This window comes from Mugil cephalus, chromosome 5 (genome assembly GCF_022458985.1).
Source record: "Mugil cephalus isolate CIBA_MC_2020 chromosome 5, CIBA_Mcephalus_1.1, whole genome shotgun sequence".
Classification (NCBI taxonomy): domain Eukaryota; kingdom Metazoa; phylum Chordata; class Actinopteri; order Mugiliformes; family Mugilidae; genus Mugil; species Mugil cephalus.
The window spans coordinates 29,528,944-29,541,570 of NC_061774.1; the positions used below are offsets into that span (position 1 = coordinate 29,528,944).

The 12,627-nt window shown below is 47.6% G+C and overlaps 4 protein-coding genes and 1 long non-coding RNA gene across 8 annotated transcripts; 2 read left to right on the plus strand and 3 right to left on the minus strand.

The window, feature by feature from the left end:
- Positions 1-127: 127 nt before the first annotated feature.
- On the plus strand, positions 128-2,334 carry LOC125007814 (MRN complex interacting protein). Of its 2 annotated transcripts, none has more exons than XM_047584647.1 (6): positions 128-363; positions 1,108-1,167; positions 1,247-1,353; positions 1,436-1,472; positions 1,546-1,751; positions 1,955-2,334. In XM_047584647.1, the coding sequence occupies exons 1-6, from the start codon at positions 304-306 to the stop codon at positions 2,130-2,132; spliced, it is 648 nt and encodes a 215-aa protein (XP_047440603.1). In that variant the 5' UTR covers positions 128-303; the 3' UTR covers positions 2,133-2,334. The 2 variants fall into 2 exon arrangements, with proteins under 2 accessions (XP_047440603.1, XP_047440602.1); XM_047584646.1 differs by having other exon boundaries at positions 136-363; positions 1,543-1,751.
- Positions 2,261-5,987, minus strand: sqstm1 (sequestosome 1). Its single transcript, XM_047584642.1, has 8 exons — positions 5,553-5,987; positions 4,327-4,422; positions 3,933-4,222; positions 3,268-3,412; positions 3,128-3,196; positions 2,931-3,049; positions 2,647-2,854; positions 2,261-2,573 (listed from the first exon to the last, which is right to left on the minus strand). The coding sequence occupies exons 1-8, from the start codon at positions 5,719-5,721 to the stop codon at positions 2,410-2,412; spliced, it is 1,260 nt and encodes a 419-aa protein (XP_047440598.1). The 5' UTR covers positions 5,722-5,987; the 3' UTR covers positions 2,261-2,409.
- Positions 4,369-5,003, plus strand: LOC125007816. Its single transcript, XR_007112802.1, has 2 exons — positions 4,369-4,515; positions 4,605-5,003. It is a non-coding gene; the product is annotated as an uncharacterized LOC125007816 (long non-coding RNA).
- Positions 5,988-6,694: 707 nt separating the features above from the next.
- Positions 6,695-9,191, minus strand: rnf4 (ring finger protein 4). Its single transcript, XM_047584649.1, has 7 exons — positions 8,837-9,191; positions 8,096-8,255; positions 7,880-7,959; positions 7,724-7,736; positions 7,526-7,640; positions 7,160-7,211; positions 6,695-7,085 (listed from the first exon to the last, which is right to left on the minus strand). Exons 1-7 carry the CDS (start codon positions 8,846-8,848, stop codon positions 6,936-6,938), a joined length of 582 nt encoding a protein of 193 aa, XP_047440605.1. The 5' UTR covers positions 8,849-9,191; the 3' UTR covers positions 6,695-6,935.
- A 284-nt stretch (positions 9,192-9,475) lies between these two features.
- Positions 9,476-12,464, minus strand: selenot2 (selenoprotein T, 2). 3 transcript variants are annotated; one of them, XM_047584643.1, is made up of 6 exons: positions 12,235-12,464; positions 11,780-11,890; positions 11,254-11,380; positions 10,579-10,666; positions 10,220-10,352; positions 9,476-9,898 (listed from the first exon to the last, which is right to left on the minus strand). In XM_047584643.1, exons 1-5 carry the CDS (start codon positions 12,453-12,455, stop codon positions 10,234-10,236), a joined length of 666 nt encoding a protein of 221 aa, XP_047440599.1. In that variant the 5' UTR covers positions 12,456-12,464; the 3' UTR covers positions 9,476-9,898; positions 10,220-10,233. The 3 variants fall into 3 exon arrangements, with proteins under 3 accessions (XP_047440599.1, XP_047440601.1, XP_047440600.1); XM_047584645.1 differs by having other exon boundaries at positions 9,476-9,995; XM_047584644.1 differs by having other exon boundaries at positions 9,476-9,998.
- Positions 12,465-12,627: the final 163 nt, after the last annotated feature.

Sequence of the window (12,627 nt, forward strand, 5' to 3'; positions counted from 1 at the left end):
CTGTAGAAAGGCGCTTTATGAAGTTCAGTGCTTTGCCTTTTATTACTTGAAAGGTAATTTAATATTTTTTAGGGCAGATTTGCCACATCCAATATGGCGGACGCGTTGACGTATCGCAGCAACACACCAACCCGCTCAATGCGACGTCTACGTATTTATGTCTATGGTGTGAAGTGATCAGGCGTCAGTGCTGCTGTCACGTGTCACCGTAGTTCAAAAGCAAACCCGCGAAAACGGAACCAGAACCTGAGCCATTAGCTGTGTGGTGCTAGTTAGCTTAGATAGTGTGTGTTGGCGTCCGTCATGGCTCAGGAGTTCCACGTCGTCAGGTGTTTCAGCTGCCAGAGCTTCCAGGTCCAACAGGTAACAACTATAGACGGAAAACATGCTAGCGGCTAACGGAGAGGCTAGCGGCTAACAGAGGGGCTAGTGGCTAACAGAAAGACGGCTGACAGGGAAACTAGCGGCTAACGGAGAGGCTAGCGGCTAACGGAGAGGCTAGCGGCTAACAGAGGGGCTAGCGGCTAACAGAGAGACTGACGGCTAACAGAGAGACGGCTGACAGGGAAACTAGCGGCTAACAGAGAGACGGCTGACAGGGAAACTAGCGGCTAACAGAGAGACGGCTGACAGGGAAACTAGCGGCTAACAGAGAGACTGACGGCTAACAGAGAGACGGCTGACAGGGAAACTAGCGGCTAACAGAGAGACGGCTGACAGAGAAACTAGCGGCTAACAGAGAGACTGACGGCTAACAGAGAGACGGCTGACAGGGAAACTAGCGGCTAACAGAGAGACTGACGGCTAACAGAGAGACGGCTGACAGGGAAACTAGCGGCTAACAGAGAGACTGACGGCTAACAGAGAGACGGCTGACAGGGAAACTAGCGGCTGACAGGGAAACTAGCGGCTAACAGAGAGACTGACGGCTAACAGAGAGACGGCTGACAGGGAAACTAGCGGCTAACCTGCAGTGTTTTGTATAAACGTCCTGCAGGTTTGGGATGGGGGTTCAGGTTGCCATGGTTACATAATAACTGAGCTACTCTGAGGCCAAAGGTCACCTCTGGAAAACAGCTGGAATCATAATGATTTAATGTCCATCAGGTGAAGAAGGTCAACAGGTGGAGCTGTAAACTGTGTGGAGAGAAGCAGTCGCTGGTGAAGGTCACAAAAGTTTAATTAATAACATTAACATAATTATTCGTATTGTAATACAAATCAATAATAAATAATTAAATGACAGGAATATGGGCGGGGCTCCGGGGCCGACTGCAGGCGACACGTCCAGAAACTTAACGCCATGAGGGGAGCCATGATGGAGGAGCAGGAGCGCCACACCTGGTCGCTATGGTAAAACATTGTTGCACAATAAGGGCTGCCAGCTGTAGCCCCGCCTCCATTTACAGGTGTCTCTGGTGTTTGTTTTTTACAGGGAGGCGGTGGAGGCAGAGGACCAGGGGGACAGACCGGTAAGACAGGAGTTCAGAGGCATCTCATGAAGCCTGTAAGACACGTTTCTGTTTGACTGTCACTCAACAGCAGGTGGCCCAGCCCCAGGTGACTCAACAACAGGTGACTCAACAACAGGTGACTCGGCATCAAGGGACTCAGCATCAAGGGACTCAACATCAGGTGAGCCGATGGAGCAAATACTTGGACCCACCAGAGGAGGAGGAGGAGGAGGAGGAGCCCACTCAGAGTGACTTGATTGACAGGCAGCATCTCCACTTCAACAACATATTCGAAAGGTGACTTCAGAGTGTTAGCCACGCCCACCTACATGGCAGTCAGCAGGTGTCACAGGTGTCACCTGTAGATATGGAGAAGTGAGGTAGTAGAGGACAGGTTAGGATGTGCTAATAATTCCTACTGCAACAGTGTTTGTTATAAATAAACGATACCAGAATTGTGACACCAGTTTCTAACACTGATTCTGTTACCATGGGAACAGGAAGAGGAAGAGATCCGAGGACCAAGCCGACGCACCTGAACAGATAAAAACATTCAACAAAGAAGAAGACACCACCAAGTTCCGCCCTCTGCTGCCAGTGCCCAGCATGTTTGAGAGCGGCGAGGACTTCTGCTTCGACGAAGACGACTTTCTGACACAACATGGCTCCTTGGACTGAGCGTTACTGGCCTCAGAGCAGTTCATTTGTTTTATGGTTTGTTTGTGTAGAAACAGACTCTGGACTCAGATCAGTTCATTTGTTTTATTGATTGTTTGTGTAGAAACAGACTCTGGACTCAGATCAGATTCAGGTTTAATTATTATTTTATTATTTTCTTGCTCAGGTGAAGAAGTGACTAATAAATCAGTAGAAACAGTAATGAAGGAGCCACGTGACTGGTATTAATTGAAGGAATGAACAGACAGGAAACAGGAAACGTGACATGATGATGTCATCAGGGCTTTTGGGGGCGGGGCTGTCCCGCGTACTGAATGGCGTCGAGAGCAGCTCCGATGTCGAAGTTCTTTGCCTGAAGCAGTCGAGTCAACCAGCCCCCTTCATCGGTGAATCCCATGGACAGCATGAGGGCCAGAGACTCCACCAGACGGGGGTCTGCCTCTGGGGGGGTCAGGGGTCAGAGGTCACCACAAACTGCACTTGAACACATCACAGAATCAGGAAGTGGTTTTACCTTGAGGCAGGTGGGGGTAGAGCGCTGCCTCCCTCAGGCCTGTGGGCCCCCGCTGTGGTCCCGTTCCGGGGGGGGAGCCCTGGTCCTGTGGCCCTGGTTCTGGCGGGGGGTCCTGGGTCCCAGGCTGCAGGGACTGAAGTTCGCCTGTGGAGGGGTCGACCTCTTTGGAGCTGAGATGAGTCCACTCCTCATCAGAGTCTCTGGTCCCCTGGAGGAAGTTCAGGTTAGACCAGACGGTTTTGTGATCTGACTGAGAACGTGGTTCAAGATTAGGGGGAACTGACCTTTGATCCCTGGCTGGCCCCATCCGTCTCCACGTTGCCCTCCGACCCGCCTCCCTGAGGGGCGGGATTCACTTTTGTCCTCTGACCGTCCTGCTCCACGTCGATATCTACGTCAATACCTGCGCACATGACATCACATCCTGTTCAGACCGCGTCCAATCAGACTCACTGATCCTGGTGTGACTTTCTCCACTCACCCAGAGGGCTCAACATGGCCGCCACTCCCTCACCAATGTTCTTCAGGAAGTCCACGTTGGCCTGAGAGGCTGCAGACAGAGGTCAAAGGTCAACAACGATGTCTTTAGAAAATCAGATCACTTTAACAAACAGCACTGACCAGAGGGGTTGCTGGAACCAGCAGCAGGTCTGGATGGTCCCCCATCGTCCTGGCCCGGCTCTTGGGTCTGAGCTTGATTCTGGTTTTGGTTTAAGTTCCACATACAGTGTCTCATCCTCTTCATCCACTTCCCCCGAGGAAACCACTGTAAACACACGGGACCACTTTACCACAACATCTGTCACAGATCAGGACTAAAATCAGAAAACCTGTCAGTCACAGATCAGGGCTAAATCTGAAAACCTGTCAGTCACAGATCAGGGCTAAATCTGAAAACCTGTCAGTCACAGATCAGGACTAAAATCAGAAAACCTGTCAGTCACAGATCAGGGCTAAATCTGAAAACCTGTGGGTCACAGATCAGGGCTAAAATCAGAAAACCTGTCAGTCACAGATCAGGACTACAATCTGAAAACCTGTCAGTCACAGATCAGGGCTAAATCTGAAAACCTGTGGGTCACAGATCAGGGCTAAAATCAGAAAACCTGTCAGTCACAGATCAGGGCTAAAATCAGAAAACCTGTCAGTCACAGATCAGGGCTAAATCTGAAAACCTGTCAGTCACAGATCAGGGCTAAAATCAGAAAACCTGTCAGTCACAGATCAGGGCTAAATCTGAAAACCTGTCAGTCACAGATCAGGGCTAAATCAGGGAGCAGTTATACCTGCAGCGGGTGCCAGATGGGTAACAGAGCATGCTCAGTGTGGGTCCCCTTGGCCTGGCAGGAGGAGCAGAGGTCGTAGTCTGGACAAACTGAACATTTGAAGCGAGTTCCCACAACAGGACCATCGCAGCCGTCACAGGAGACATTGGGGTGCAGGGCTGGGGGCGGGGCCGGGTGAGGGGGCGGGGCCAGATGCGGGGGCAGGTGAGGAGCTCCAGGTGGAGGAGGGTGGCCAAAGGTGAAGGGGGGGAAGGCGTGAAGAGGGAAGTCTCTACGGTGCTCCTTCTTCTCTAAAAGATCACAATACAAATAAAACATGACGTTACACCTGAACAGGCTGCTTGTTTCCAGGCGGCTTGTTTCCAGGCGGCTTGTTTCCAGGCGGCTTGTTTACCTTTGATGAACAGCCTGAAGGTGGCGTCCTTCATGCAGCCCAGACCCATCATCAGCTCATCGTCAGAGGAAAACGCGACCAGGTCTCCGTCCTCATCTGAAACACAGACACAGCAATGTCATCCCAGACCAGGACCCAGGTGGACGCAGGTGGACCCAGGTGGACGCAGGTGGACGCAGGTGGACACAGGTGACCCCCCCACTCAGTGCATGCACAGTGAAAAGGAATGTACGTTTAAAGTATTGTTAAAGAAGTGTTGATTATTTCCATCCTTTTAGATGCACCGAGGGACGAGACTGATCCTGATGATGATCATCAGCAGCAGCTGCAGGAACCTGGATCTTATTCGTCATAAAACTGATCCCTAAACACAACACGAGATGTTTACTGAGCTCAGCACTAACTACACACTAAGATACACAATACTGTGGGTTTAACACTTGATCACTACAGAGCTGAGTCCTGATCATGATGATTATAATAAATATGACAATATGTGATGTGATCATTGACGATGCTGTAAACTTATTAACTGCACATGAGTCACATGACGATGATGATGTTGTCAACAAAAGACATTTTAATGTTGACAGTAGAAAATGTCCCATGACAAGACGAGAGTTAATGTAGCAACAGAAGCAAGACAGAAATAAACGGAGACAATCTAACAAAAGTAATTATTTCCACTTGGTGTGTGTCAGTGTGTGTGTATCAGGAGTGTGTATCAGGAGTGTGTGTCAGTGTGTGTGTATCAGGAGTGTGTGTCAGTGTGTGTGTATCAGTGTGTGTACCAGGAGTGTGTACCAGGAGTGTGTATCAGTGTGTGTGTACCAGGAGTGTGTATCAGTGTGTGTACCAGGAGTGTGTACCAGGAGTGTGTATCAGGAGTGTGTATCAATGTGTGTGTCAGTGTGTGTACCAGGAGTGTGTACCAGGAGTGTGTATCAATGTGTGTGTACCAGGAGTGTGTACCAGGAGTGTGTATCAGTGTGTGTACCAGGAGTGTGTATCAGTGAGTGTGTCAGTGTGTGTGTATCAGTGTGTGTGTACCAGGAGTGTGTACCAGGAGTGTGTATCAATGTGTGTGTCAGTGTGTGTACCAGGAGTGTGTACCAGGAGTGTGTATCAGTGTGTGTGTCAGTGTGTGTACCAGGAGTGTGTATCAGTGAGTGTGTCAGTGTGTGTGTATCAGTGTGTGTGTACCAGGAGTGTGTACCAGGAGTTACCTCGATAGAACAAAGTGAACGAAGAGGTTTTGAAGCCACTGAAAACTGACGCGGTTTTCTTGCTCAGGTACTCGAAGCTACAGGAAACTTCTTGATCCACCGTGAACCTGCGAATCTCCTTCACCGACTCCTCCTTCCCCAACAGGTAAGCCTTCACCGTCACCGACATCCGAACCGCCGGGTAGAACCAGACTCTCCGTGAACCAGACTCCGGGTAGAACCAGACTCTCCGTGAACCAGACTCCGGGTAGAACCAGACTCTCCGGGTAGAACCAGACTCCGGGTAGAACCAGACTCTCCGTGAACCAGACTCCGGGTAGAACCAGACTCTCCGGGTAGAACCAGACTCCGGGTAGAACCAGACTCTCCGGGTGACTGTAGAACTAGTCTCAAAGTTTGTGACGCAGGTTAAAATGTGTCTCCTGTTTTATGTTTACTTCCGCAATGAACGTAACCGCCGTCAGGAGGCCTCCTATTGGTCGCTCGGGTTGTGCTCTTTCCGCGGACCAATGAGAGGCCGAGGAATGACTCAATACTTTTTCAATGAGGGTGTTTCCTGAGAGTCACGTGATCCAACTGGTTAATGCCGAGTCATCGTTACAATAAAGTTTCACACGTAAACACAGCGGGTTTAATAAAGATAAAAACATTAGATATAAAACTGTTAATCCCACCAATAAACACACGAATGAACACTTTTTAAGTGGAATATGTTTTTATTTCCAGATGTTTCCAACTGTGACATCACTCAGGGTGGAGGCTCCCGGCCAATCAGCAGCAGAGTCTGGGTCAGGTGACACTGACTCATGGTCACAAGAGAAAAATCCTCATGTGACGATTGAGATCATCTGAAAATCCAAGAGATTATTAATAAAGTAAAGATCAATACTTTCATATTAATAGAGAACAGATCAATAATTTAATATTTAAGTATAAACAGATACTATATTGATATTTAAGTATAGATCAATACAATAATATTAATCCTAATCCTGTCACAGATTAAAGTCGATGTTCCATCTATTCATCTTTATACTTCAGAGACTTTCACATCATGAACACAATCAGCTGATCAATGACATGAATGACATCATGTCTTGATAACTGGTCATTACCTGGCATCAATGAACGGATTAATCAGGTCAACACAAACCAAACAAATTTATTTATTGACAAACAGGAAACAGAAATGAACCAAGAAACTCACCAGTACAAATCAACCAATCAATCAATCAATCAACCCACATTGAGAAGAGTGAAAACACCAAAAAAAGTTTTAGCTGCAAAAGTCTCTGGAGGCATCCAATGGCAGCGCAGACGTAGAGGGGGCGGCATCGCCATGGTGACATCAGACGTAGAGGGGGTGGCATCGCCATGGTGACATCAGACGTAGAGGGGGTGGTACTGTCGGGGGGTGAGCTTCTTCCTGCAGGTGGGGCAGGTGCGTGATGACGTCAGGGCGTCTCTGAGACACTGGCTGCAGAACACGTGACCACATTTGGTGGAAACAACCAATCGGCCGCTCTCGACGATCTGAGGAGGAAACGTCAACCAATCAGAGAACAGCCTCAGCTGTGAAAGCTCCTACTTGTTCCTCCGTGTCTCACCTCAGAATAAAAGTCCAGACAGACGGGACAGCTGATCACACCTGGAGTCGCCCTGCAACACAGTCAGGTTCAGGGATCAGAGTATTACCTGGATCAGTTTATTACCTGGATCAGAGTGTTACCTGGATCAGTGTGTTACCTGGATCAGAGTGTTACCTGGATCAGAGTGTTACCTGGATCAGAGTGTTACCTGGATCAGAGTGTTACCTGGATCAGTGTATTACCTGGATCAGAGTGTTACCTGGATCAGAGTGTTACCTGGATCAGTGTATTACCTGGCTGTGATAGAGCCAGCAGGGATCAGAGTATTACCTGGATCAGTGTATTACCTGGCCGTGATAGAGCCAGCAGGGATCAGTGTATTACCTGGAGGTGTGTGCAGATGATATGGCAGCAGCGTTGAGCACGGGCGACGTGTCTTCGTCTTCATCGCTGCTGACGACGTAACTCTCTGCTGCCGCTAGTCTCCTGTTTTGAGGACCTGGTAGAGGACACACAGAGACATGTTGGACTGTCCCTTTAATGAAACTGTTCAAGTCTAATCTCTGGAGCACAAAGTTTTACCTTCATCCACTAGCTGACACGCCACCACCACAAAAGAAGAACAAGAAACAAGAGAAGAAGAATCAGAGTTGATGTGGTTAGTGTCAACATCAACAGCACTCACTAGTGTGTAGTAGTGGCGTGTGTTATTGTGTGTTTGTGCATTATTGTTGTTACCAGCACAGAGTCGTTGTTGGTGAGGTCGACCACTGCAGCTTCTGATCCTTCACAGGTGAGATCGACCACCTCCTCCACACCTGGACACACAACGACACAGCTCTGACTACAACTGAAAGTCTAAGAGATAAAGAGACGTTCGTCACTCTGGTCTCAGCTGAGTCTCGTGTCTCAGGTGCGTCTCAGGTCCTGGTGAGAGTGTTGGTCGTTACTGACCCTCCTCAGTGTTGTCCATTACATCGATGGTCTCTGTCGGGGAAGCCATGCTAACGCTAGCCGTCCTGCTAGCCGCCCTCTTAGCGTTGGTGGCCCGGCTGTTCTTGCTGTTTGGCCTGGAGACCTGAGGACTTCCCGTTGTCCTCCTCTTCCTCAGAGCCTGGACAAACCAGAGACATCTCAAAGATCCATCAACACAATCCAAAAATAAAGTATAAATCAATACAACAAAAAATGAAATATTCATCAATACAATCAGAAAATCAAGTTTATATTCATCTAAATTTCCAAAATGTGCATCAATAATAATCTTATCCCAACCAACCAAGACACAGTCAGAGATCACATGACCAGGGTGAGCTGTGATGGATGGATGGAGGGATGGATGGAAGGAAGGATGGAAGGAGGGATGGAAGGATGGAAGAAAGGATGGATGGAAGGAGGGATGGAGGGATGGAAGAAAGGATGGATGGAAGGAGGGATGGAAGGAGGGATGGAGGGATGGAAGAAAGGATGGATGGAAGGAGGGATGGATGGATGGAGGGATGGATGGAAGAAAGGATGGATGGAGGGATGGAAGGATGGAAGGAGGGATGGAAGGAAGGATGGATGGATGGATGGATGGAAGGATGGAAGGAAGGATGATCATTTATCCCGAGGGACATCTGGTTCGGCTCCTGGTCTCAGAGCTACTAAGCGATTCTTAGTCCAGATGTTGATAAGAATAAACTCGAAACTTACCGAGCTGCTCATCTCCTTGGAGACACGTTCAGTCAGCTGTTGTCCCTCTGGTAACTTCTGGCAGAGCCACAGGTTAGCCACAGGTTAGCCACAGAGTTAGCAGCTCCTTAGCAGCTCGTTAGCTCGGAGCAGCAGTGGTTCAATGACAGGTTAGCAGCTAGCCGTTAGCTATCGCCAGTCCGTGTTGGCTGTCAGCATCTGTGTAGCTCAAACGTCATTTTAACATTTTAACTTTAACAAAAACAACGAAATGACGAAAAAGTTCCCGCCGGACTTATGCTACAGATCACTTCCGCCTCGTCTTCTTCTTCTCTGGTTTTTATTCTGCTGCTGGTTCTTCTTCTTCTCTGGTTTCTGTCGCAGTTCGTGCGACTTGGCGCCACCAACCTGAACTGTTGTGAACCAGAAATCAATAAATAAAATAAACAAAAATACATTATGTGTTTCATGTCTGAAATATAATATATTATACAGTATATATAATAATAAAAATAGAGAACATACATGTGTTTAGTATAAGCAAATTTAATATGTGTTTAATATGTGTTAATATACGGGTTTAATATAATGAAGTGAAATCAATCAGTATCAAGGACACATCAGCTTCATAACGAGGAGAAAAAGAACAAACAACAGATCTTTTCAACAGTTTGGTTGTTTTAATGTTCTCCTGTTTTCACAAAGATATCTTGCAATTTTACCCTTAAACATTCTGGCTGCAAAGATTGGATAGTTTCAGTTTGCACAATAAATAAAGGCCCAGCACACGGTTTAAACCAGACATAATTATTCAACACATCCTTTGTTCTAGTTCCTGTCCAGACAGAGAAACATTAGCATTAGCACAAAGCTCTACAGAAGAGTCCAGTAAAGTCTTCAACCCGTCAGCAGCTGTGCTTTATGGGTAGTGTAGTGCTGAGAAGTGACCCGATGCAGAGGGAGCGCTCGTTTTGTGGCAGGGGACATCCGGCCAGGCCCCGCAGAGACTGCTTTAAGGCCGGACCTTCATGAATGCCAGCGGCTGAACATCCCACTGAGCCGGGACACCTGAACACAGCACGGCTGCAGAGAGACAGGTCACATGACATTAGTCAACCAGGAAGTCCTCAGCCCTTCGTCAGTTCTACTGGGTCCTGCTGGGTTCTCTGTGGCTGTAACCCAGCTGAGACGATCACCATGGAAGTGAGACACACACATCATCTAAATTAGTTTACATGGCTCTGATTTTAGTCTAGACCATAGTGAAATCCAGATACCAGACTACTTAGTCTGAGAACTAAGAGACGCCAGGACTCATCATATCAAACCAAACTAACCCAGACCTGACAGATTCAGCTCATTAAACTCATTAAAGCGAACATGACCCAGTTTATCACCGTTTACCTGTGTGTGCAGCTCTAAGTGGAGGAGAAGGTCATGTGATCCACCTGGTTCTTCAGGTGGCTGTCGAGGATCTGAAACATCTCCTGGATGTTTGGGACATAACCAGACTGCAGCTTGGACCACACTGGGACATCTAAGAGAGGGGAAGACATACAGCGTTACACCAGGAACTTCCTCCTGACTCTGCTTCACCTTTACACCTCATCAGTGTGACGTTCGTTTGTGTCACGTTCACTGATGGCTCTGTGATGTGTTTGATGCGTCAGATAAAGAAACTTGGTAACTCTCAGTGAGCAGTTTTTTATTGGCCTGAGGAGAAGCTGTGGATCATGATTCATGATAACACCATCAGAGCGCACCGTTCAGAGTGACCTCGAAGGCTCCCGTGGACATGAAGTGAGTCTCCATCATGTTACAGAGGAAGAATGCCATCAGGCAGGAAAAAATCTGACAAAGAAGAGAGGACCAGTTAGTCTGTTGCTACGGTAACCGTGTAAAATCAGTCAGTGCGTTTACATCCACAGCTTGATCAAGTTATGCTCGAAATTCAACTTCAACTAACTAGGGGGCGATGTGTCAGCGGCCCTGTTTCCAGTTGACCTATTACATCATGATAAACAGCTGGAGTCTAATGTGCCAGATCCGCATTTAAACAACCACCAGATGGTTAGTAGTTCAGCTCTTTAATCTCAAATATAATGTGTGAGCTACTTCCGGTGCAGATAGGTGGCGCTATCCCTCAGGTGGTTCTTCTACCGGCTCTGTTTACCTTCTTCTGCGACCGGCTTTCATAGATGTTTTTGTTCCGAGGTTATACACCAGTGCGGCGGTTCTGGCACTTGCACGGTCCAGTTAAAGTCTGATTAAGCATAAACATGCCGGCGAAAATCCATTTCCAATCGCATTATCTGGATGTTTTAATCAGATAATGAGAACTCTGATTTTAGTGTTTACATGCACTTACATTCTCCAGTTAAAGTTGGATTAAGTTGGATTTTCACGTGCATGTAAACGTACTGACTAATGGATGTCACCTTGTTGTCCTGACTCCAGGTCCAGGCTCTGGGAGTGTTGAGGCCAAGGAGGATGAAGGGATTCTGACCACTCACGATCAACAGGATGGAGAGCAGCTTCAGGTAAGAGATCAGATTACCCACACACCTGAGGTCATAACAGGGAAGAGACACTGGCCAATCAGACACCTTCAGAGACAACACCTGAACGCTCGTTCATCTGATCACAGGAACAAATTCCATGAGCCATCTAGCATCTATCAAACATGGCTGGCGGCTTAACATGGACCCTCGTGACGTAGCTAACGTCCACCTCCACAGAAATGTAACCAGAGCTGTGATTGGTCGTCTTGGTAGCAGAGTGTTTCCTCCACGTTCTAACTGATAGTTCTGGATCGATACAGACTGGGTTAACCAGAGTGAACCAGACTGAGCAGATACCAAGAGAAATGACTGATGTAGACTATGTAGGTAAGATACTGCATCTAGGTCCATTACAAATAAACCTATTCCCCAAAGCATCATGGGAACTATAGCAATATCACACCTGTTGAGGGGGGTGGGTGGGTAATTATCTCCCTCGATGCGAATGTCCGGGTACACCTGGCTGATGGCCTGAGAGTAGTCCTGGAACACCTTGCTGTACCCTCAGGAAATACTGACAGATAAACAGATAAACAGATAAACAGATAAACAGATAAACAGATAAACAGATAAACAGATAGATAGATAGATAGATAGATAGATAAACGGATAAACAGGTAGGTAGATAAACAGGTAGGTAGATAAACAGGTAGATAAACAGATAAATAGATAGATAAACAGATGGATAAGCAGGTAGATAAACAGGTAGATAAACAGATAAATAGATAGATGGATAAGCAGGTAGATTGTAGTAGTTTGCTATACCTCGAAACAACCCTTACATCCCAAATTAAAACAGAAGCAGCTAGCGGTTAGCTTAGCAGTTAGCTTAGCGGTTAGCTCCAGGGCTAATCTCACCAGTACTGGAACTTGAGGACGGGCCCGCGGTGAAGAGAGGAATGCGCGGACTCCTCGGCCCTTGTGTCCGGGGCGAAGCCGGGGCCCGGGGCCTGGGGGCCGGAGCCCGGAGTCTGGGGTTCACGGTGCGTACTCGACCTGCCCAGATAAACGTCCCGGAGGGTGAGGGCCGAGAAGAGGAGCAGAGCGGCGAGGAGGCCGGAGCCGCTGTACTCCGCCATGTCTGCACTTCCTCCTGGGACAAAATAAAACTTTATTTTCTGTAAATATTCCTCTTCAGTTAGTCCGTCTCTTCGATGATCTTTTTATTCACCAGAATAATTTACTGTTATAACTGTTTATAGTTCTGATACAAATAACTAAGTAAAAATAAAAATAAATTAGTTTGCGTCT